At 40.5% G+C, this 21,332-nt stretch overlaps 2 protein-coding genes across 2 annotated transcripts; one reads left to right on the top strand and one right to left on the bottom strand.

The window, feature by feature from the left end:
• The first annotated feature begins 1,547 nt into the window (after positions 1–1,547).
• LOC126386191 (uncharacterized) lies at positions 1,548–10,145 on the top strand. Its single transcript, XM_050038371.1, has 5 exons — positions 1,548–2,508; positions 3,750–3,917; positions 4,036–4,214; positions 4,393–4,633; positions 5,218–10,145. The coding sequence occupies exons 1-5, from the start codon at positions 1,858–1,860 to the stop codon at positions 5,707–5,709; spliced, it is 1,731 nt and encodes a 576-aa protein (XP_049894328.1). The 5' UTR covers positions 1,548–1,857; the 3' UTR covers positions 5,710–10,145.
• Positions 10,146–11,771: 1,626 nt separating this feature from the next.
• On the bottom strand, positions 11,772–20,613 carry pdhb (pyruvate dehydrogenase E1 subunit beta). The gene is made up of 11 exons (XM_050038372.1): positions 20,517–20,613; positions 20,373–20,432; positions 17,418–17,525; positions 16,887–16,949; positions 16,739–16,774; positions 15,973–16,163; positions 15,579–15,673; positions 15,016–15,126; positions 13,480–13,571; positions 13,245–13,386; positions 11,772–12,586 (listed from the first exon to the last, which is right to left on the bottom strand). The coding sequence occupies exons 1-11, from the start codon at positions 20,553–20,555 to the stop codon at positions 12,441–12,443; spliced, it is 1,083 nt and encodes a 360-aa protein (XP_049894329.1). The 5' UTR covers positions 20,556–20,613; the 3' UTR covers positions 11,772–12,440.
• Positions 20,614–21,332: the final 719 nt, after the last annotated feature.

Consider the following 21,332-nt stretch of genomic DNA (forward strand, 5'->3'; position numbering starts at 1 on the left):
GAATTTCAAGAAGCCCTGGGTTTTAACTCTCAACATGCATGCTGGTAAGTTTGTGCCAATGGCTTATTTTTGACAAAATTTTAAATGAGACACGTTGAATAAAGTGATTTTGATTAACTATTACTATTCAAAGCTTAGATTTTTTTTTCTGAAGAAAGCTTCCTCAAACATGATGTGTTCTGGCTATGGTGAATGGTATAATTTTGACAGTTTTTAAAGAAAAAAAAAAAATACAAAATGAAGCCATTAAAAGTTGTATACCCCTCCCCTAAGTCAAAATAAAAAACACAAGTCCCTACTCTGTGCCGAACAAAAATGATTTGACATGCCCCCATCCCCCATTTGCAGCACCCTCTCTCTCCTCATAAATAACAAACAGTCCCTAAGACCTCATTTATCTATTTTTTTTAGTTAAATATATTAATATTTCATCTACAATTGACATAAATACTCTTTTATTTTATCTGTATTGAGAAATAATGTATTTGGGTTTTTTCTTAATTTTATCTTTATGAGAAAACATTATTGAATTATTGTTTATTCATCTTGTTTTTATTCTCAACTTCTGATGGAGTTGGGAGTATTTGTACATTGGATTGTTGTACTATAACTGTTTTGTAGGTAATATTTTAAAAAACAAAATTGCAAATTGTGACACAATAAATTTCATTTCCTAACTTGGAAGTTTAAATGCTGTTTCAAAGCCAGAAAAAAATACATTTGTTGTTAAAAAAAAAATTGTTAAAACCCTCAAATCCCAAGAAAAAAAGTAACTACAACTTCGAAGTGACCTTAAAAAACAACCAATGTGTCTTCTAAGAACAGCAATAAAAATAGTAGACATTTTTCTGTAGTGATGTAAATCCTCTGTTAATTAATAATCATTGTTTATAGTTAATTAATTTACAATTAAATTACTTTTATAGTAGTTTGCATACTACTAAAATTAGTGTAGTGTGTAATATTTTAATATAAAATATTGTTGGGTATTTCAGACTTAATTTCTTAAGTATTATAAGAAACATATTGCTGTCATTATAACCCTGCATACTTATCGTGCATATCTGTGTATAGATTCACTGTATGGATACTTTCACAAATACTCTATGCAACACCAATAAAGCGCTTTAATAGGGCTGCATCTTAAATATTATTTTCGTTATTGATTGATTATTTTTCCTGTTATTTTCTAATATTTCTATTTCTTATGTTTAAAAATATTAAAATATTCAGTTTACAATGAAAGGCAGAAAAATCATCACATTACAGCTGGCTTTTTTCTATACTTGCTTAAGAAATGAGGTAAACAGTAAATCGATTATCAATATTTTTCTTGTGAACTAACTGTAGTCTTTAGTTCTGGTGAGATTCTGGTTTCGTATGTTTTGTTTATTATGTGTAGGCCGATTTTTATAGTTTGAGCATGAATCTCTTGAGTATCTGTCCTGTGTGGGGACCTGTAGTGTCTACCTCCCACCACCTGGGGGCGCCAGCAACGTGTCTATTACCATAAACACGGAAACTATATTGTTTATTAGAAGCTTCATCCTGTTGGTCACAGCTTCTCTGTTTTCACTCTGCCGTGGAGCTGATCATACTGAAGAGGATCCGTCTTCATTCTGTCTGCGCTGCTTGGTTATATTAAATAAACGTTTCTGTTCACATCGTTTAAAGTATTCAGGACAGTTTAACTTTAAGCATCAGCCCGGAGCTCCTGCTTTTATTCTGGCGGGCTCCGGTGTTAGCTCGTCCTGTTAGCCGCTGCTCCGCTGCTCGGTGGACAGTGATGACCGCTGAGACACTTTTTCTTTCTGCGCATTTCGACTGTTGATTAAAACCGAAGAGCCTCCGTTCATCATGGCGAGTGAAAACACCGAGACCAACGCGGGGAACGAGGAGGAAACAGGTCCTCCATCCGAGACTAACGAGCACGACTATGCCCACACCGAGGCCACTAACTTAACTTCCACGGAGGCATCCTCCCCCTCGGGAGCACCGGCGGCGGACGGCGGAGTCTCCGCGCAGGAAAGCTTCACCACAGCAGCCGAACCTGAACCTGAGCCCGAGCACAGCACACCGGGGCAGCCCACCCTGCCGGTGGAGCTTCCCGAGCCGGCTGTGGGTGCGGAGGTGGACTGCCCCGGTGGGCATGATGTGGTGGTGTCTTTTCCGCCGCAGACCGAGGAAGACCCTCCAAAGGCAGACCCCTCTCAGTATGCTACAGCCGTCGCCCCCGCTATGCGAGGCGGCCGGCGGCGTCCCAAGCGGCCCGAGGACCGAAGCTGCTCCGCCTGTAAGTCTGAGTTCGAGCGGCAGGGCCGCAGCTTCAACCGGAGGGCGGTGTACACCTTCTCCAGCCCGGAGACTGTGCAGTGGGCCTTCCCGGACGCCGTAGTGCACGAAAAGTCGTTCCTGTGTGAGACCTGTGCGCAGGTCATCAGGAGCAAATGCAAACGCAAACAGAGCGGGAAGCGGACCCTGTGGCTGAAACCGCCCCAGACTAAACAGGTGTGTGTATGTTAGGGATGCAGAACGGTATGGGATTATCACGGTACAATAACCGCCTCAGAAAATATCGCGGTTTCACAATATATTATTATCAGCCAAAGCTGAACAAATATTTTATCAATAGAACTGAAACTTGAAACCATTTTGAGAATGGAAATATGTGTAAAAAGTATTTGAAAATAACTAAAATAAAGAGGAGAGCCAATGTCGAGTTACATTTATCCTCTTGAGACCCTGTGTCCTCATGAGGACATCACATTTTGGGTTTTCTTGACCTTTACACTTACATTTTTTTTTAATTCAGACCTGTTGTCCTCATTCGTGGAAACTTTTTGTGCCATCTAGAGGTAGTAAGGACACAATACACCAATCCATGTAAAAACAAGATGGCAGCCATCTCTGCCAAGTCAGTCTGCAGCCGATCTTGAAACAAAAGTGGACAAGGTCCAAAACCTGATCACGTTATGGTTGAAACTTGTTTATTTATGTTTGTAGTTTGATATGGCAACAAATTTGACCAATTGAAGCAACAGTAACAAGATCAGTGTCGCACTGTTAATTAGGAAGTACTCGTTTGAGGGCATCAGGATTTAGGTCCGTCTGATCCCAAATAGCTAGGACAAATTAAAAATGCATACCAAACAAGGGTTCAGGACTCAGGAGGATAGAAGCAAATGTACATGGTAAGATAACCGTGAACTTCAACTGTCAACAGTATACCTTGAAACTAGTACATCGCTGCAACCCTAGCATGTTTGGCACTATTGCGATATACAGTGGTATCACAATAGAGGCGATTCTGCCACATAAGCTTTAGATTGTCTCTGCACTGCACCATTAATGTTCTCAAGTCACATTGTTAGGTGATAACTTCCTGAAAAACACAAACATTTGATCCTATTTTAAATGTATTTCCAGGATCCTCATTTACTCTTCTGTTCATCTGAACACGTAATTATTCTGTCAGTTTTTTAAAAACTGTTTTTCTAATTGCAAAGCTACTTCTTATCTCTTAGATGAGATGTATGAAAATATTAAATGACGTAAAGTATGAAGGAAAATACCAAATGATGACATGTTTTGGCTTACATGATACAAGTGAGGAGACATGTCACCTGGTTACCATCTTTGTTTGGATCAGGAAATAATACTCAGAAGCACCGATGATGATCATGTTTTACACACCTGCATTAAGAGTGTTTGATGTTTTCTCTTTGTGTCCTTTGTGTTGGTGACTGCAGGCAGAGTTGAGAGACAAGAAGCTGAAAGGTCGCAGGATGGGGAAGAAGAGCAAAGCAGCTCAGCTGGTGAGCAAGTCCTGCTACAAGGCCGCTTTCAAAATGCTCTGGTCTGCTAAAGGTGCCCGGAAGCCCATGATGGAGTTCTGGAGCAAACAGCTGAAAGAGGAGGTGAGGACAGAGGCTGCTCCTGGTTGATACACGTGTTGGTCAGGACAAACATATCATAGCACTAGTTTTTTAATTATTATGTAATGATGGTATTATGTGTTTCCTGGTGGGGGTGCAGATGAAGGCGCTGACACGGCAGACAGACAATCCCTTCCATCAGAAGGTGGTGAGCAGGAAGCCACTGTCATCCTTTCCCTGGCGGCGCTGTCTGAACTGGGCCCAGGACCACGCTCCTCTTGTCACCACCTGCCTCACCTCGCTGTTCCCTGACATCAGTTCTCTTTCAAAGAGTGGCCAGTAAGTCTGAGTGAGGACCCACTGGTGCTCAGAACAAAGTCGAGGAATCCTGCTGGTGCCGATAGTTCCTTTTAGTTTTTTCAATGATACACTGAAACCTCATCATGGATCTGTAGGCCTAAGTCTTACCGTACGTGGATCAGCGATCTGATGACTGTTCTCTTTGTTTGTGTGGCAGCCCGCTGTCGGAGGACCAAGCCCAGGCGCTGCTGGAGCGCAGGGCCGTGGTGGCGCTCTCCATCCCTCTCTTCACCAGGAACATCTGGAAGAACAACTTCCTGCAGGCAGCTCTGGGGGCAGAGCTCCGGCTGCAGGGCTGCTCTGGTGCTGCTCTTGACGCCCTCAACACTATGGGGCTGTGTCAGAACAAAGACACCGTCAGGTTGCTGCTGCACAGGCTCCGAAACAGCAAGAAGACGGTGAGTATCATGATAAGCAGTGTATGATAATGCAGAGATCAAAACTAAAATAATTTCTCATTTATACTCCTCATGTACAAAAATAGATTTGTCTGTTTTAAAGCGTCACTGCCCTCGTTCTTCTATGCATCCTTTTTGATGCCATACATACAGCTGATGGAGGGCACTAGAAGGCAGAGTCCAAAGTTTCAGACATCAAACATGGTGATGGCGGACGAGGTCGTAATGTACCTTTTAATGGAGGCAGCATTATAGCTTGTGGTGGATTGCGAGACTGTTAAATATGTCACATCACGTCGGTGGAGAATTCTTTTCACTATATTAACAATTTGTTCCGTTCTGCCATATTTTAAAAGTCTCTGGCGTGACCTACACTAGTGTTCCCATGATCTCTGGTGATACTGCTCCATTTCATTTGTATCTGTAAGCTTTGAGAAAATGTGCACAAATACAGACAAATGCAGAGTACGCACAGAAGGCCACATCTGTGTTTGTATACGAGTCTAATGTTGAGCAGAAATGAGCCCTAAATCAATCAGAAGAAAACATGACTCGTTTCTAACTTTGTGCTCTGTTCCTGTCAGGCAACACAGAACGGACGACAGATGAAGATGAAACCGGAACAGATGAAAGGAGAGGATATGACAGACGTGGAGGAAGAAGATATCGAGGAGGAGGATGAAGAGGAAGAGGAGGAGGAGGAGGAAGAGGAGGTAGAAGAAGAAGAGGAAGAGGAGGATGACGACGACGATGACGAAGAAGAGGAGGAGGAGGAAATGGAAATGGTGGTAGAGGAGGAAGAAGTGCAAGAGGTAGAAGTGCAGGTTGGAGTGGATGAGGAGGAAGCGGAGGATCAATCAGTGGAGGAGAAGAAGAGGAGGAAGAAGAAGGCGAAGAAGCAGAGGAAGGAGGAGAAGAGGAAGGAGCGAGGGAAACGAAAGGTGAAGGAGAGGGAGGAGGTGGACGAGGAGGAGGATGACGGGTCGGAGCAGAAGAAGAGGAGGGTGGTGGTGGTGAGGCTCGGCCTGCTGAAGGGACACTCGGAGGTTGGACGGTCCGACCTGTCGGCTCCTTAAGACTCTGTAGGCTCCGCCCAAGAACTCCACAGGCCCAACCTTCAACCAGAGAGCAGGACAGAGGTCCCGCCCTTTTCGCTGGGGGGTGTTGAGAGGGATTCTGGGTATCGTAGGTCAGTAACTGTGGAGGGAAACTGAGAGCTTTACTTTCAAATTTCATTTTGACATTAAAAAAAACAAACAGTTTGAGTCAGAAATGAGTTAATGTGAGTCCAAAAAACACAAAACTGCTCCACTGAGACTGAGACATGAACACAACACCCCCAGCTGATTGATCATGTGATTATCTGCATTAATTTTACCCCTGATGGTCGCGTGTATCAAGTTAGACGAATCCTCTTCCACCTTCCGTACATGATGGTTGCAGCTTCCAGCTACCTAAATATTTTGGTAACATTTTGTTTAACAGGTCCCAGAGTTTCCTTATAATCTACTAGAAAGGAACTGGTATGGAATTTTCAAATCTAAGAAAGGTTTCTGGACAGAACTACGCAATTTGGTACCAACTGTAGGAACATATGATGGGGTAAAAGAATTACTTTGGGTTAGAGATGCACAATAATATCAGCACGTCATCGCATATTATATTATGAATATTAGCTACATTTAAAAGCATTGTATTTCAAGTCTCCATCTGCTGGTGGGCCATCACGATAAGAGTGTTCATGTCTAATATGACGTTAATTCCACTACAAAAGAGACGATCACTAAAATTCAGTGGGGAAAAATTGGATACATTAATATTGGTATTGGTTATCGGTCAAATGAGTTGTTACATATCGGCAAAAAATCCCAATATCATATATCCCTACTTGGGGTCAAGATGAAGGGACATTTGTCGTAATGTTACAAGAATACTTCCCTAATTTCGGAGAATAAAGCCACAATTTCACATTAAAAAACCTCAATATTATGATAACGAAGTCGTTATAATTCGGAAATAATGTCTGAATTTATTTTTACGTTTTTGCAACTGTTAACGCCACAATTTACGAACAGTTAAATGACTTGAAAGAGGTTAACTTTCCTCTGGAAAACTGGGAACTGTCGGTGTGTACTCAGAATATTTCTGCACAGTTAGTACCAAATTGCCTTTGGTGTATCTTTACCCCAAGACCTTAAGAGGAGAAACCCACAACTCCACCTGGGGGGGAACTTTACATGTCATAAATATGAAGTGGAGAAAAATGCAGTTGTAGCAGTTGGGAGCAGACACCACTAAATCTCTGTAAATGTTTAAATATGTGACAGGTGGGTTACAGGTGAGGGATGAGCAGCAGCAGGAGGAGTCAGTCCTGTCCTGTCCTTAAAGGGTAACTTTGATATTTTTCAACCTGGGCCCTATTGTGTCATGTTTTTGTGAGTGATGGATGAGATCAACCATTTTTGAAACTGGTCCAGTATTGAGTGAGTGTGCTGCAGCCAGCAGAGGCAAAATGAATGAGAGATGTAATCCCTGTGGGCATTTGAGCACCTTCAATTTACGTCCACTAAACTGACAGACTCGGATTATTATTACAAGTGTCTGACAACATTTTGGAAAGGATTCCTACAGAGATACACCTTTTGTTAAAGAGTAAGATCCTTTGTGTTTTGTCAAGCCCTGTTTCACTAAGCAGTTCAGTTCAGCTCGGTACGCTTTTTTTCTGTTTCCACTGTGAAAAGTTGTGGATGGTACCAATAGCACCGGTCTATACGTCCCCATTTTTGGTCCCCCCTCTGTTGGGGTACCTAGCACACAGATCTGGTACTAAAAGGTGGAGCTGTGAACACTGCAGTCTGATTGGTCAATAGAGGACGGTCACTCTGCTCAGGCTGAGTTGTTATTTGTAAGTTGTTATTTATTAGTAAACTGTAACTATAAAATGAAAGGATGTTTTGCTGCCTCTCACAGCAGCTGGAGTCTGAGAGAAAATAAGTGAATTCACTGGGCCGACTGCCTGCGACTTTTAAGGTGGAACGTTAACTTGTAATGTTACTCAATGCATCAGCTGACGACTTGAATCCATCAGCACACCTTAAATTTCACTGTGACAACTTTGACCATCACTTTATTTCTTATCGTCTCTCTTGGATGACATACACTTTTAGTAATTAGTAATGAGTGGATCTTCAAGTGTTAAAAGATGTTTGTGAGTTTCGACCTAATTATGTGAGCTTGCCTTGATTTGTTCTGAAAATGTTGACGTGCAGACTGATAAAGGAGGTAATACAGTGAGTGCTGGACGGAGCAGTGAGTGACAACAACCCTGCCCACAGACTCCATTTAAATAAAATGGGGCAGTTTGTGGTACAAGAATAAGGATCTTGCTCTTCAACTAAGAGGTCAGACACTTAAAATAACAATCTGAGCTTGTCACTGTCAAAACAAACACTTTTAGTGGACATAAATTGACGGTGCTCAATAACCCACAGGGATTACAATGCTTGTTTTGCCACTGCTGGCTGCAGTTGTCTCACTCAATACTGGACCAATTAAAAAACTGTTGACCCCAATAGTCAGTTAGAGCCTGGTGCGTTTTTGGTGGTCCAGTCACAAGTGGACAGCCCTAAATACAAATGTAAACGACTGCCAAGGTGCATTACAGAAGCAGAGGGAAAAGGTCCAAGCTAAAAAATACCAAAGTTACCCTTTAATGTTTTTCCAGCTGCTGGGTGATCAAGGTCATTAGGAGGGAGAGAGTGATTTATTTTCTAATTCTGATTAGGTTCTAAATTTCTTTTTTTCCAGCTTTCAGTTTTGGGTTCCTCGGCAGGACTCTGACACAAAGTAAAGAAACAGAAAACGGTTTGATTTTCATTCTGAACACTGTGGACGTCCTGAACTGTGGAGGATGTTTATAGACTGAAGATGTGCATTTCTATGTTTGAAACGGTTAAAGCGGAGCGGAGGCACACCTGAGAAAAGGACCTGGACTTAATCGCTTTGTTTTTTTGTTTTTTTTTATTGTTTGTTTGTTGGCTGTAGTGAACCCATCAGAACAGAGTCATGGCTTCAGTAGGCTCGTCTGACGCACGCTGAGGCCTTTATGCTGCGTTCACGTCAAGTTTCTGTGATTACAGTTGGTCATGTGAGGGTTAAAAATACTGTCCGTTGACAATATCAAACTATAAACATTAAATAAAACAGACTTTGACTGACGATAGGTGTCCATGTAAGTTTGGCTTTCAGACACTTGCAAATTATTAAGCACCTGCTATATCAAAGATTTCAGAAAAATCAGTTTTCTAGTCATGATCCGGACGTTCACTTTAATGCTACAAGTAATACAACTGTTAATTACAGTAACAATAACAGTAGTGTGGTTAAGGAGAAACAAAAAGATACGACTCATTTGTGAACTATCTGAGATAAATCTTGTCAAAAATCTGATTTAAAAAATGACTAAAATCAGACTTTCCTTGGAATTCAGAAACTGAATGTTTTCTTTGTAATGCTTTATTTTATAGTCTGTAATTTCCCTAATAATTTAACTGAAATGACTGTAATGTAATGTGGTATAATTACAGTGAAAATAGTGTTTAATTTAACCCTTTGAAACCCCTTTAAAAAACATGGGTAAAAGGCAATGAAAGAAAAAATTAGCGAAAAAATTAGCAAATAAGCATACCGTAAGTAAAAAGAGAAAATTAAGAGAATTAGTAAAAAAAAAAAAAAAAAAAGTTAAAGAAAAGTAAAAAAAAAGTGCTTAAAATTTTAATAATTTTGCATTATGATGTTAAATACAATAAATCTAGTTTTTCCCTAGTTTGTCTTTTTAAATAATTTTCTATATCTTTTTTTTCTTTCTTTTTTACAATTTGTGGGAGATTTCTTATCAAGTTGCTCATTGCCTTTTTTCCCATGTTTTTTTTTTTTTTTTAACTGCAGCAATTTGCAAAAGGTGTAGGTGTCTGAAATCAGCACAAGACAAGTGATGTCGCTCCAGGTTTCAAAGGCTTAAATACTTTGAATCCTGGCTCATGTATCAATGTCAGCCGGACATGGAAGAAGAACATGGAAGCGAAACTTGTCTACAGACGTATGGAGATAAAAGTCTCCACTTTTGTCCTATAATTAGAACCAGATTACAAAGTTCCTTCTGAGAAATTATCAGGAAATTAAGGAGCCCTTAAAATAAAGTGTTAAATGATCCTTTTCTGTGGTTTGAATAATTCCACCATCTGTAAAAACGCGGCCATACGTTTCTCTCCTGGTTAGAAAAAGATGAAATGGAAGTTTCTGAACCGGGAGGTGCTGTAATATAGTTTGATTTGTAACAAGGGTTTGTTCTTTGAGTCTCTCAAAGCGTCTTATTTTTTTATGTGTTTGATTGGAGGAGGACGGAGAGATGTGTTTTCTGACTGTTGGTCTCAGATCTGATGTTCAACCAATTGAACCAGTCTGACGCAAAACTTCCTGTAAAAGTTTGCCAATAAAACATTTAAGGCTTCAACTCTCTCGTTCAGTTTGCAATTATTTTTTGTAATAAGTTTATTTGCCCTTATGGAAAAGGTGGAATGTAACTGAGGGCACATTTAACTTAAGTTTAACTGAAGTACTGTAGATTACTTCAGTTTTTAGATACTTGTACTTAGGGGAATAAAAAATGGACTTCTGGCACTTGTGCATGGAGCAGGAACAAATGCACCTGAATTAAGTTTTAAAAAAGCCTTTGTTAAAAAAAACATTGCTGCTTACATTAAAACACCGACCGGTTTCTACCCTAAGGTCTTCATCAGGGTGCAGGAGAGTCCCTGGAGTCCCTTTTTAACCACATTAAAAATACTTTTTTTTTTTTACTTTACTGAACTTCTTTCGGCACGTGCTTGATTTTACCATGTCCCCAGTGCAAAGTAATCAACCTCTACAAGATCTATAACTCATATCACTCTAAAAATATTTTTTTTATTTTATAGGCCATTGTAAACTCATATATATATATATATATATATATTTACTGTGTCCCTCAAGTCATTTTCACCCTGTTAAATGTTAATTATTTTTGTCAAGAGTGTTTGAAGTTGCACCCTGTTGGGCTCAATTATTAGCAAAGTTGGTCCGATCAAAAACATGTCAGAGAGTCCTGTTTATGTGCAATTTCATTTAACTTTTAATTTATTTAACTGAATTTAAAGAGGAAGACAGATGGGTGGGGAGAAATATTTTGTTTTTTAATTAATTTAATTTCAATTATATTTACTTTCTTGTTAAAATTTTCATCTTTTCATATTTTTTATTTTTGTCTCCTTTTTTCCTAACTTTGCTGCTGCTGTTGCTCTTGTTCTAACTCATTCCCCCTTTTTACTACTTCATCAACACACACACGCGCACACACCAATAAACACACAAAACGCCACTCAACACCGTCAAAATACATTATACCAATATGCCTGTGTTTGTCTTTTGTGTTAATTATTTTACACCAGTCTCGTCTCCCACAGTGGTGTCCCTGTCATGGCTTTCACTTTGCTTTGTACCTGCATCACCTAATAAAATATATGAATAAAATCTGTAGGCCTGTTAAAAAAAATGTTAATGTTAGCTAGCTAAATCTGGATCACTCTCATAGCTAAGGTAAACTTAATCAACAGTTTTCCATCCTGTTAATTCTGTAGCCCAGTATACACAAGTCAGAGGATTACCTGAGTGCTTCAGATCAGCTGATATGTTTTCCTGACAGTTAAACTTGTCACTCTTCTTAAATTATGCAAAAACATGAAAAACATCTATTTTTTGTTGAAGTTTTAAGGCTGAAATGTTCCTGCCTATCAGAAATGATGCCTGTCTTACCTGTTATCCAGTTTGTATCTTCAAACAGTATTGTTTGTGTTGGGGATGAAGCAGACGTTTAAACCCTGACTGTGCCCAGTTTTTCAGCAACAGAACTGCAAACTTGGCCACGCTGCTCTCTCCCTCACTGTTTGTTACATCCACAGGCTGCAGAAACACTGGATTTAGACAGACAGTAAACACCTGTAAGATGACGAAAACACCTTCGATGATGCATCTACAAACCAACCGATCAGACAGCAGAGGCCAATAAAACCAGCATTGTGGTGTGAAAGAATGAGCCAGCATGAAGGACTGAAAGGTTTTTATTTCTGTAACAGATTCACTTACAGCAACAAAAACATCCACAGAGCTGCTGCAGCTACAATAAATATTCCTAACCACGATCCACCTCCAGCTCTCAGGCTGGTTCGCTCGTCTTCACTGCTGCTTTTTAGAGACGAAGCCGAGTCAGTGTGAGGAATTAAAAAGACTGAGTGTAATACTTTTGGTGGTTAGAAATGTTTGGGAGTTTAACAACAATAAAACTACTGAGGGTAAAAATTAAGTTTGAATTAGTCTGCAGGTCAAAATTTGAGCGCACGCAGGAGCAAACTCAGCAGTTTTGTTGTTACCAAACTTCCTCAGAAACACAGAAAAGCCTACAGGATAGAGCAACTTTTATTTTGAAAGGTAGGAAGTGGAGAGAGCAGCCAGAGCCACACAGAGTTCGGTGAAGTTTGTAGCCGACTAACAGAGGCGACGACTTGACCGAACCCTGAGTGTCCACTGCTCTGGGTGCAGATAAACAGCTGTGCGTTTCACTGACCGACAGGACGATCTGGAGCGTTTTTTTTTTTTCTTAAAAGGAACCGTTTGGCTGTATTTACACATGGTTCAAATGTTTTACCAGACGATGTTTCCACCGTCTGTGTGAGCAAGACAGAAAGGATTCAGGTGGGATTGTCTTGTGTGTGTTTCAGACATTGAGGGTCTTTTTCACAGAGAAGATGATGTCTTTGATCTGCGGCACGCTGTTGTCCTCCAGGATTTTGGCATACGGCATGGGGATGTCGACGCCCGTCACCCTGGTGGCCGGAGCATCCAGGTAGTTGAAGGCAGGACCTGAAAACACACACAGGAGGTTAAACATTTATTTAAGTGTATGCCCTCAAATCCCAAATGTTTTCCAAGCTCACTGTTATTTCGACCCATCAAGGAGCGCTGTGTAACCAGCCAATCGCAAAACAAAAATCAATCACATTGAACGATTTTGGGGAGGTTGACCTTCATCAGGAGATACACATAGGTCACATTTTAACAACAACCAGTGAAGGCACCGCTCCAAACAGCAACATGCCGACTGACATCTTCTGTATGTAATACACCGACTATGGATAGGTACCTCATACAACTCTACTTCAAAGATCCAAACTATTCCTTTAAGCTGTTGTCAACACGTGTCACTGTATATATTAGTCACCTCACCCACACATACACACACACAGTGACAGGGCTCACTGTTAGCATCACAGATCTAACCCTACCCAACAGTTATTTAAAGGTTTAGTGACAGTCGAGCCGTTTCTGTCTAAGTATGAGATTAACAGCTTGGTGTCGGATGTCTCTTTCTGTAAATGTTCTGTCATGTCTGGATGAAGCTGTAAGGAACATGAAATCACCTCCAGCATGTCGGAAAGACAAAATTCACTTTACCAGGCTGACGAAGCAGACATGTCTCATACTCTGAATCTGAGGGGCTTTGTTGTGTGTCAGCTGTTACCTTCCATAATCCTGGCGCAGATCTCAGCTCCAACCCCAAACTGAGGCCAGCCACCCTCCACTGTCACCAGGTGGTTGGTCTTCATCACGCTGGTCTCAATAGACTCCACATCCATAGGACGGATGGTCCGCAGGTTGATCACCTGACACAAAGACAGACAGGAAGTAGTTAACTAACAGGCCGCTGAGCTCTGGTCATCTGTGTCAGGTATCAACAAATGTGTTCCTTCCTCTACCTCACACTCGATTCCCTCCTTGGCGAGGACGGCGGCAGCATCCAGGCAGTGACCAACATACCGAGAGTGACTGACCATAGTGACACTCGTCCCTGAAGCACAGAGAGGACGAGAGAAGAAGAAGGAAAGAGGTGTAAGAGCACGAATCTTCACAAACCTCCTGTTTCCCCCTCCACGTCATCACCATGTTTATGTTTGACAGAGAACGCTATGTTTTTTATACCAACTATCATATCACATTATTTTCTTCTATAACAGGAATGATTCAACATTTTGGTAAAATGCACTTATTTGCTTTATTTCAAAGAGTAAGACCATAAAATCAACATCACCCTCATGATACTGTTCTACATGCTACAACTATACCGTCTGATACTCCCTTTTGTTCTTATCCAAAACCAAGCATGAACAAACTATTAATGATCGGATGCACAATATATATCGAGCTGATAAATTATAGGCCAATAATAGGACATTTTAATAATTATGCATTACCCCGATAATTAAAATTACAGCTGATAAATAGTGCCGATAATACAAAGCCAGACTGCTTTCACTGATTTAACAAGGGCAGCATCTACACACCCGACACAGTGGGTGGCAGTGCATGTACAACTGTTTGCTGTCTAGAGGGCAAAACATGTCACAGTGTGGACGTCTCTCACAGTTTCAGAGGAAGACAACAGGATTGCACCGAGGGTCTGATCTCCTACACATACACAGTGCTGGAGGATCGTCTCCATAGTGTTAGCATGAGCTAATTAGCAGCAGTGGCTTACATCCAATGGCTCGAATCTGTTGCTAAATGTATTAATAACTGCTAGCCATGTGATGCTACTGTTTGTGATTGTTTGTATCTTTACCTGGCAACCCACTGTGGAGCATGTCTCTCCCTCTGGCTGCGTGCGTGAGACACAGACACTTGTTTGTCTGAGTTGAGTGTTCATGTGTGAGGTGAATCTTTATTCTACCTGGTAGTTGTAGGCTAGTCTATGATGGGACGGTGAGATGGCGCCTGGGTGTGTTTATAAAAATGCAGCATGACGATATAAATATTTCATACACCTTCATCTCAGTCTGTCATACCCTCAGGTGTACATAAACTACAAGTTATACACTTCTTTTTGAAATACAAATATGTGAAATGATCAGTTATCGAATCAGTTATCGGCCATGAGAAACAGGTAATTAATGGTTATTGGTGTCAGTGCATCCCTAATTTAGAACACCACTGCACTCTATTTTTTTTTTTTTTCAGCTAATTTCTTATTGCCTTCTCCATCTTCTCTGTCCGATGTGTAGAATATGACACACCCACTGATGTCCTCACAGCACCTCAGGTCAAAGAAAACCTGCTATTTTTTGGTCCCAGCTTTTCAGGTTCCAAAATAAATTATTTTTGTTCAAAATGCACCGAACAATTCATAATTTGGTGCGAGAACCGTAACTGAATCCGTTCCGTGTTGGTAGAAAAGGGGTGAAAGCGAGGTTGCCAGGTTTGGTACTATCATGCCCGTACAGAGACCCAAGTCTCACCTGGTCTCTCGATCTTGGCCTTGCCGATGGGAATGGTGAAGTCTTTGGACTGTGACTCCTCCGACATCTCGAAGGGAACGCCGTACATCAGCTCGTTCTCCAGGAACACCACTGCGAGACACAAACACACACACACAGAGGCAGAGTTCAGTGAAAACAGTGACGCAGACCCCCCCCCAGTTTTAAAAAAANCCACTGCGAGACACAAACACACACACAGAGGCAGAGTTCAGTGAAAACAGTGACGCAGACCCCCCCCCCAGTTTTAAAAAAANAAACACACACACACAGAGGCAGAGTTCAGTGAAAACAGTGACGCAGACCCCCCCCCAGTTTTAAAAAAAACTATTTAAGAAGTATTTCAGATTGAGTGCTCAACCCTGAGGAGGTAGTTTGAGATGCACTCTAGCCAGATGTAAAAAAAGATGTAAATGCATCTGTCTCTTTAAAATGCATACTTGAACTTCAGTCCTTCCAAATGTTACTACGTCAGTAAGTGCTCTGAGCAGCTAACCACCCTCAGGGTCTGTCCCCGTCACTCCCTGTTACTTGTGGTGTCTCACCGGGGTTGTCGTCTCTGATGGCTGCTTTCAGGAGACCTTTGGCATCTTCTGAGTTCCAGGGACTCACAACCTTCAGACCTGGACAGTGAGCGTACCTGCAGAGAGATAAAAATAACCACACCGACACCAGCACTATGGTCAGACCAGCATCACCTTCTGTTACTAGTAGCACCAACTCTAAAGGACAACTTCTACTTTCAACTTATTGACTGATTGTCTGAGTGCTCGTGTTCTTTAACCTCACATCTCCACTGTTACAATTTAATATTACTGATACAATGAAGGACAAAACTACAAAATAATTGTAGTGAAGCTTCTATAGAACTTTGCACACACTACTAAAAGCTAAGTGACAGTAATAACAGTAACAAGTATCAGGTGTAAGTGAACGCACCAAGCAGCGAAGCACTGTGAGTGCTGTGCAGCGACGCCTGCTGATGCTCCGTTGGGTCCTCTGAAGACGATGGGCACAGCCTGCAGACCGGCGGACATGTAGTAGGTCTTGGCAGCAGAGTTGATGACCTGGTCGATGGCTTGCATGGAGAAGTTAAAGGTCATGAACTCACAGATGGGTCTCAGGCCAGCCTGCGGGGGAAAACATGGACACGTGTTTTTAATCCAAAGAGTTTCTAAAGAGTTTGCTGTTCTGCAAATTTATGAGGCTCGCGTTAGGCCACATTCACACTAATATGTTTTCATTTGAAAACGCCTTACTATTGCTACATTTACACCTGGTGCCCACATGATTGCGGCATTTAGGAATCAGAGAATCATTCAAAGTGAGGTGAAGTTAAAACTACTTGATTACAAATACAACTCAATATAAAATTGTAATTCCCGCACACACTTCTTTACCTTTGCATTGAAAAAGGTCGACATTTCGGTCTCAAAGACCTTTATCAAGACAAGACCTTTCTTGAGATCAAAGCGTTGATTTTTTTAAAAATAAATCAATGCAAAAGTAAAGAAGTGTTTATGGGAATTACAATTTTTAGTGAGTTGTCTTGTCTGGAGGACCTGATTCCCCGCACCACTTAATAAACAGGAGGCGTGTGTGTTGTTTCTGACTTGATTACAAATACACTCAGTGTTATAATGCCATTGTACTGTTTCATGTGTGTTTAATAAATGTGTTGCTAAGTGGATGAAAAGAAACTCACCATGGCGGCTCCCACTGCGATGCCAGCAAAGCCCATCTGCACCAGAAAGAGAGTGATGTTAAACCAGCTGGCAGAAGACTCTCCGAGAGCTGATTTAGTTTAGTGTAAAACAGAGAACACTTGTAAAGAGTGAATGTTAGAGTCTCACCTCTGTGATCGGAGTGTCGATGATGCGTTTGTCTCCATATTTCTTCCACAGACCCCTGCTCACCTACACACATAAACACAGAGTTTTACCACACAAAATTAAGACTGACACTCCTTGTTCCTGATGAAATCAAAGTGATTTAAATAAACACAGCTGGGCTGAGTGAACATCCTCAGCTGCTGAATGTCTAGTGGTTGGCACTGACTGCAAAACAAGTTAAAATTACCCACAGCTTGTTTGCTTTATCTTTATTTCAACCCATCATCTCATGAATCTGCTCCTCTGCAGCTTTCACTACATGTAATTTACAGCCTCAGTGTGTAACTGTGTGTGTAGTAAGAGGTTGGGAGAAGGAGGAAGCGCGACTGAAATGACCACAACAACAAAGTAATATGACCAAAGATTCTCTAAGTGTCCCAAATGTGGTCTAACCACAGGCTTGTTAGCATGTCAGCATAAGCTGATGTGCTGAAATAAGTCACACTGTCTTCATGAACCTCGTCCAATATGTTCCACTGAGGGTGAACGCACCTTGTAGGCCCCGTCGTACTGAGCCACCTCCTCACCCAACAGGAACACCCGCTCGTCCCTCTCCAGCTCCTCGTCCATCGCCTGGTTCAGAGCATCACGGACCGTCACCTGACAAATGCAACAGCACTGCAGTCAGTACAGACTCGTTAAAGGAGAGAGTTTATCTTTGTGTCTTTCACATGTCAAGTCATCCTGTTAGTGAGCTCTGCACACTCTGATTTTATACAATTTATTTCCAAATCATACAGATTTAACTCAAACTGACCAGAGAGATGATTCTACAGAGATACTCTAATCAGAAATGCAAGTTGTGCTGTTTTTATATTTGTACATTTCGTATGCATACAGTATAAGAAGGGCCTCAGGCTGAGGTGGTGACAGGAATAATACTTTGATGATCATAACTAGATGATGACGCAGCTTTAAACCTCTTATGTTTTTTTTTTTGTGGGGCTGCACCTAAATCCAATAAATCCCATTTAAAACAAAGCACTTGCAGCCCTTGACTTTAGTCACTAACTTGCAACATGGGTAATGTTTGTTCTTATTTATCTTTTTTGGCATGTGGCTTCATTTTGGAAACCGCTCTCAGTATAACATCAACAATTCAAGATCACAAACTACAGCCTTCAAAATCAACTGCAGTTGAGTCAACACCTCAACAAGAGTTTTGTCAAAAATTGAACTGCCTTTAAAACTCTCTAAATCGTAACAGAACTGACAATGGAGTATTATGACTCCAAAAATGACTGAATTTAATATAAACTTTACTGATCTGTGGAGAGGTCATTTGGATGTTGTAGCACCGCAGGGACAGAAATACAGATGGAGAAAGTAAGAGAAATAAATAATAAGAGGCTCATAAAAACTTAAAAGAAAATAGAAAACATTACAGGGACATATAGGAATAGATAATAAGTACGTTGTAACGCCAGGGTCATCAGGAGAGCCCACAACATCATCAAGGACGGTACACCCCCCAACCACAGTCTCTTCAAACTGCCGCCATCTGGCAGATGCAACAGGAGTGTGAAATCCACAACGAGACTGAACAACAGCTTCTACCCACAGGCCATCAGACTGCTGAATAACACCACCAGACACTGTTGTCCCCACCAAACCCATCGCACTCAGTGACTGTTGCAACTTGATCTGATTTGTTGCAATATTTGCATGACGGCAGTGTACTCTGCTTTTAAACTCAGGTTTTTATCTTAGTTCTTTGTTTCTGCTTATCTATTTATTTATTTTTCTTAAAACCCAACTTTAATTCTAATTTTATATTGTTTTGCATGACGGAAGACTGGCAATTAAGAATTTCATTGTATGGTGTACACTGCTGTGTTTTTGTACCATGCATATGACAATAAACTTCTTGAATCTTCAATCTAAATAATTAAAAGAAAAATCAAATTCAAAAAAAGTTTGCCTGTGTCTCAAAAGGGTTCCGATATTGTTATACTCATGTCATACTTTCATTGTTTGTGCATTGTGTCAAACTCACATACACAGTTCACATGAAACCGAACAATGAAGTATAAAAATAGAGTTCAAATAGTTCAGACAACTGCAGAGGACCAGTTACATTTACACATCACCTGCTACATTCATCACATTACTGATATCATCATTCTCTATATATTGTTTAAAAGGACTCCAAATGTTTTCAAATGGCAATTGTGTAACTTGAATAATTTAAGCAATCTTTTTCAGAGATAGATTTATGAACAAGTCTTTAATCCAATTAATGAACTTTGGTTTACCGGTCTCTTCCGAGAGAGTGAGACAACTCTTTTAGCAGGTGGTTACAGAGTGTCTTCAGGTATCAGCCACTGAAATTAAATCCTTTTTAAGACTTTTTCATGATCATTTTAGACTGATTTTTTTGAACAAATTATCTTATTCTTATTCAATTTTAAAGGTAAATAGTACATATGGGTCCCATGCAGAAGTAGGTTATATGTAAGAATGTGGTTATTAGAATGAGCTGGGTTAATCCACATTTTGCCAAATAGCTAAGGCAAAAAGCCAGTTCTAGGTTGAGTGGATGGTTTATAGATTTGTAACACTGGAAATGTAGACTTTTAGGCAGAAGAGCTTGACTAATTTTGACAAAAACATTTATAAACGTGGGTAAATTAAATCATATTAAATGTTTGCAGTGATTAAGACATCACAAATTCTAATCTAAGACATTTTGAGACCTTTTAAGTGCCTGTAGACACCCTGAGTTAACTATATCTTTCTCAAGAGTATGATATCGATCAGGGTATGAACCTAGAATAAAAACATGTGGGTCAAATTTAAATGTATGCCTAATATATTCTCCAGAGCTTGCTGAATCATCCTCCAGAAGTCTGTCACCTTATCACATTCCCAAACACAATGACATTAGGTTCCTTTCTCCTGTCAACATCACATCACTATTATACAGTTTTTCTGGTGTCATATATGTATTCATTAGTCAATTATATTGTGGGAACTCAGCCGAGTATTAACAGTTTGTGTGTGTGCATGCTAACACCCATTTCTCTGAAGGAAAGATGGTTATATTTAATATTTGAAATGTCAAAAAACATATAATACATTCAAATAGCTTCAAGCACCTACATGTTTATCCTACAAGTGTTCATGTTAAAATTTTCAACCAACTAGCGACAGTAAACATTGTATTTGTGCATTAGTTTTACAAACACCTATCAAAACAGGTTTGACATGATGTGACATCCCTGACCAGTGACCGCTCAACAGCTAAACTCTTCGATTTAAAGTAGAAATTAAAATCTGATCCGACTGTTTAACCACTGACAATAACACCTGTCAGCTGTAACGTACTTTGCTTTCAAACAATGTAGTTAAAACAACACAAACCTCTGCAGTTAAAACAAATAAAACCAATAATAGCTGGAGGGTTAGCTGTAGCTAAGGTTAGCCTGCTAGCTTGCTAACACTGACCTGGACAGCGGCCGGAGCACTCTTATGAAACCCCCGCTGCCCCAGAGCCGACAAGGCATTCTGTAGAGAAACACACAGAGAGACGCCATTAATGACATTAATCACCGGCAACCGCAGAGAAAACATTTGTGAATAATCTCATACTTTTCCTGAGCGGAGAAAGCACCTCACGGACGCCGCCATGTTGAACCTGTCCTCTGCCGGAGAGAAGGCGGAGGGCTTTAAGCAGCATGAGGTTTCAACCAATCAGAGCCAATGTTTACATTTGGGGCGGGACGTATCGCAACAGAGAGCCAATCACATCGGTTTAGCGCAGAGGGAGGCGGGAGATACGTCATGAGAGGAGAGAAAAAAATCCAAGGACACTGTGGCTGTCATCCTGTATGGAGGACCAATCCTGCCAAAAACAAATACATTAAATGTTAAGAATTATATATAAAACAAATAATCTTCATGCATGGTAAAAATATTGTTATTCATGAGAACTATTCTTTTTAATGCACATATAAACATGTATGGACATATAAAAATGTGAACGTTGGTCTAATATTACAATAATGGAGCATCATCATGTAATGGGAGCGAAATCTAGACCCAAACTGGAGGTTAATTACCAAATGAAATCATAGAAAAGCATCTATTTTAATTATTGTATTACCAGGAGCTGTCTTGTTTGTCTTTGTCAATATTCTAGTCTAGTCCTGTTATTTTGTTAAGTGTTATATGTGATTTTTTATATGTTTTGTGCACTGTCACAAATGCAAAGTTGTTGTGGACCTCGGGAAGAATAGCTGCTGCAATGCAGGAGCTAATGGGGATCCTATTAAACTAAACTAAATCATCTAAGACCCATTAAGGCCCTGTCTAAACATAGGCTGTATGAATATTTTTAAAAATATATATTTTCCTCTACATTTGGGCGTCTCATTCACATTAGGTCACTAAAACTAAGATTTTTGA

The sequence above is a fragment of the Epinephelus moara genome, chromosome 24 (genome assembly GCF_006386435.1).
Source record: "Epinephelus moara isolate mb chromosome 24, YSFRI_EMoa_1.0, whole genome shotgun sequence".
Classification (NCBI taxonomy): domain Eukaryota; kingdom Metazoa; phylum Chordata; class Actinopteri; order Perciformes; family Serranidae; genus Epinephelus; species Epinephelus moara.

What these genes read in the sequence shown, in the direction of transcription:
- LOC126386191 (XM_050038371.1), top strand. Translation starts at nt 1,858, where the DNA reads ATGGCGAGTGAAAACACCGAGACCAACGCGGGGAACGAGGAGGAAACA. An exon ending in TCTCTTTCAAAGAGTGGCCA is followed by an intron (nt 4,215 to 4,392) that starts GTAAGTCTGAGT and finishes TTTGTGTGGCAG; the next exon opens with CCCGCTGTCGGAGGACCAAG. An exon ending in TCCGAAACAGCAAGAAGACG is followed by an intron (nt 4,634 to 5,217) that starts GTGAGTATCATG and finishes TGTTCCTGTCAG; the next exon opens with GCAACACAGAACGGACGACA.
- pdhb (XM_050038372.1), bottom strand. Translation starts at nt 20,555, where the DNA reads ATGGCGGCGTCCGTGAGGTGCTTTCTCCGCTCAGGAAAA. An exon ending in CATCAGAGACGACAACCCCG is followed by an intron (nt 15,127 to 15,578) that starts GTGAGACACCAC and finishes TGTGTCTCGCAG; the next exon opens with TGGTGTTCCTGGAGAACGAG. An exon ending in CTGCGCCAGGATTATGGAAG is followed by an intron (nt 12,587 to 13,244) that starts GTAACAGCTGAC and finishes GTGTGTTTTCAG; the next exon opens with GTCCTGCCTTCAACTACCTG.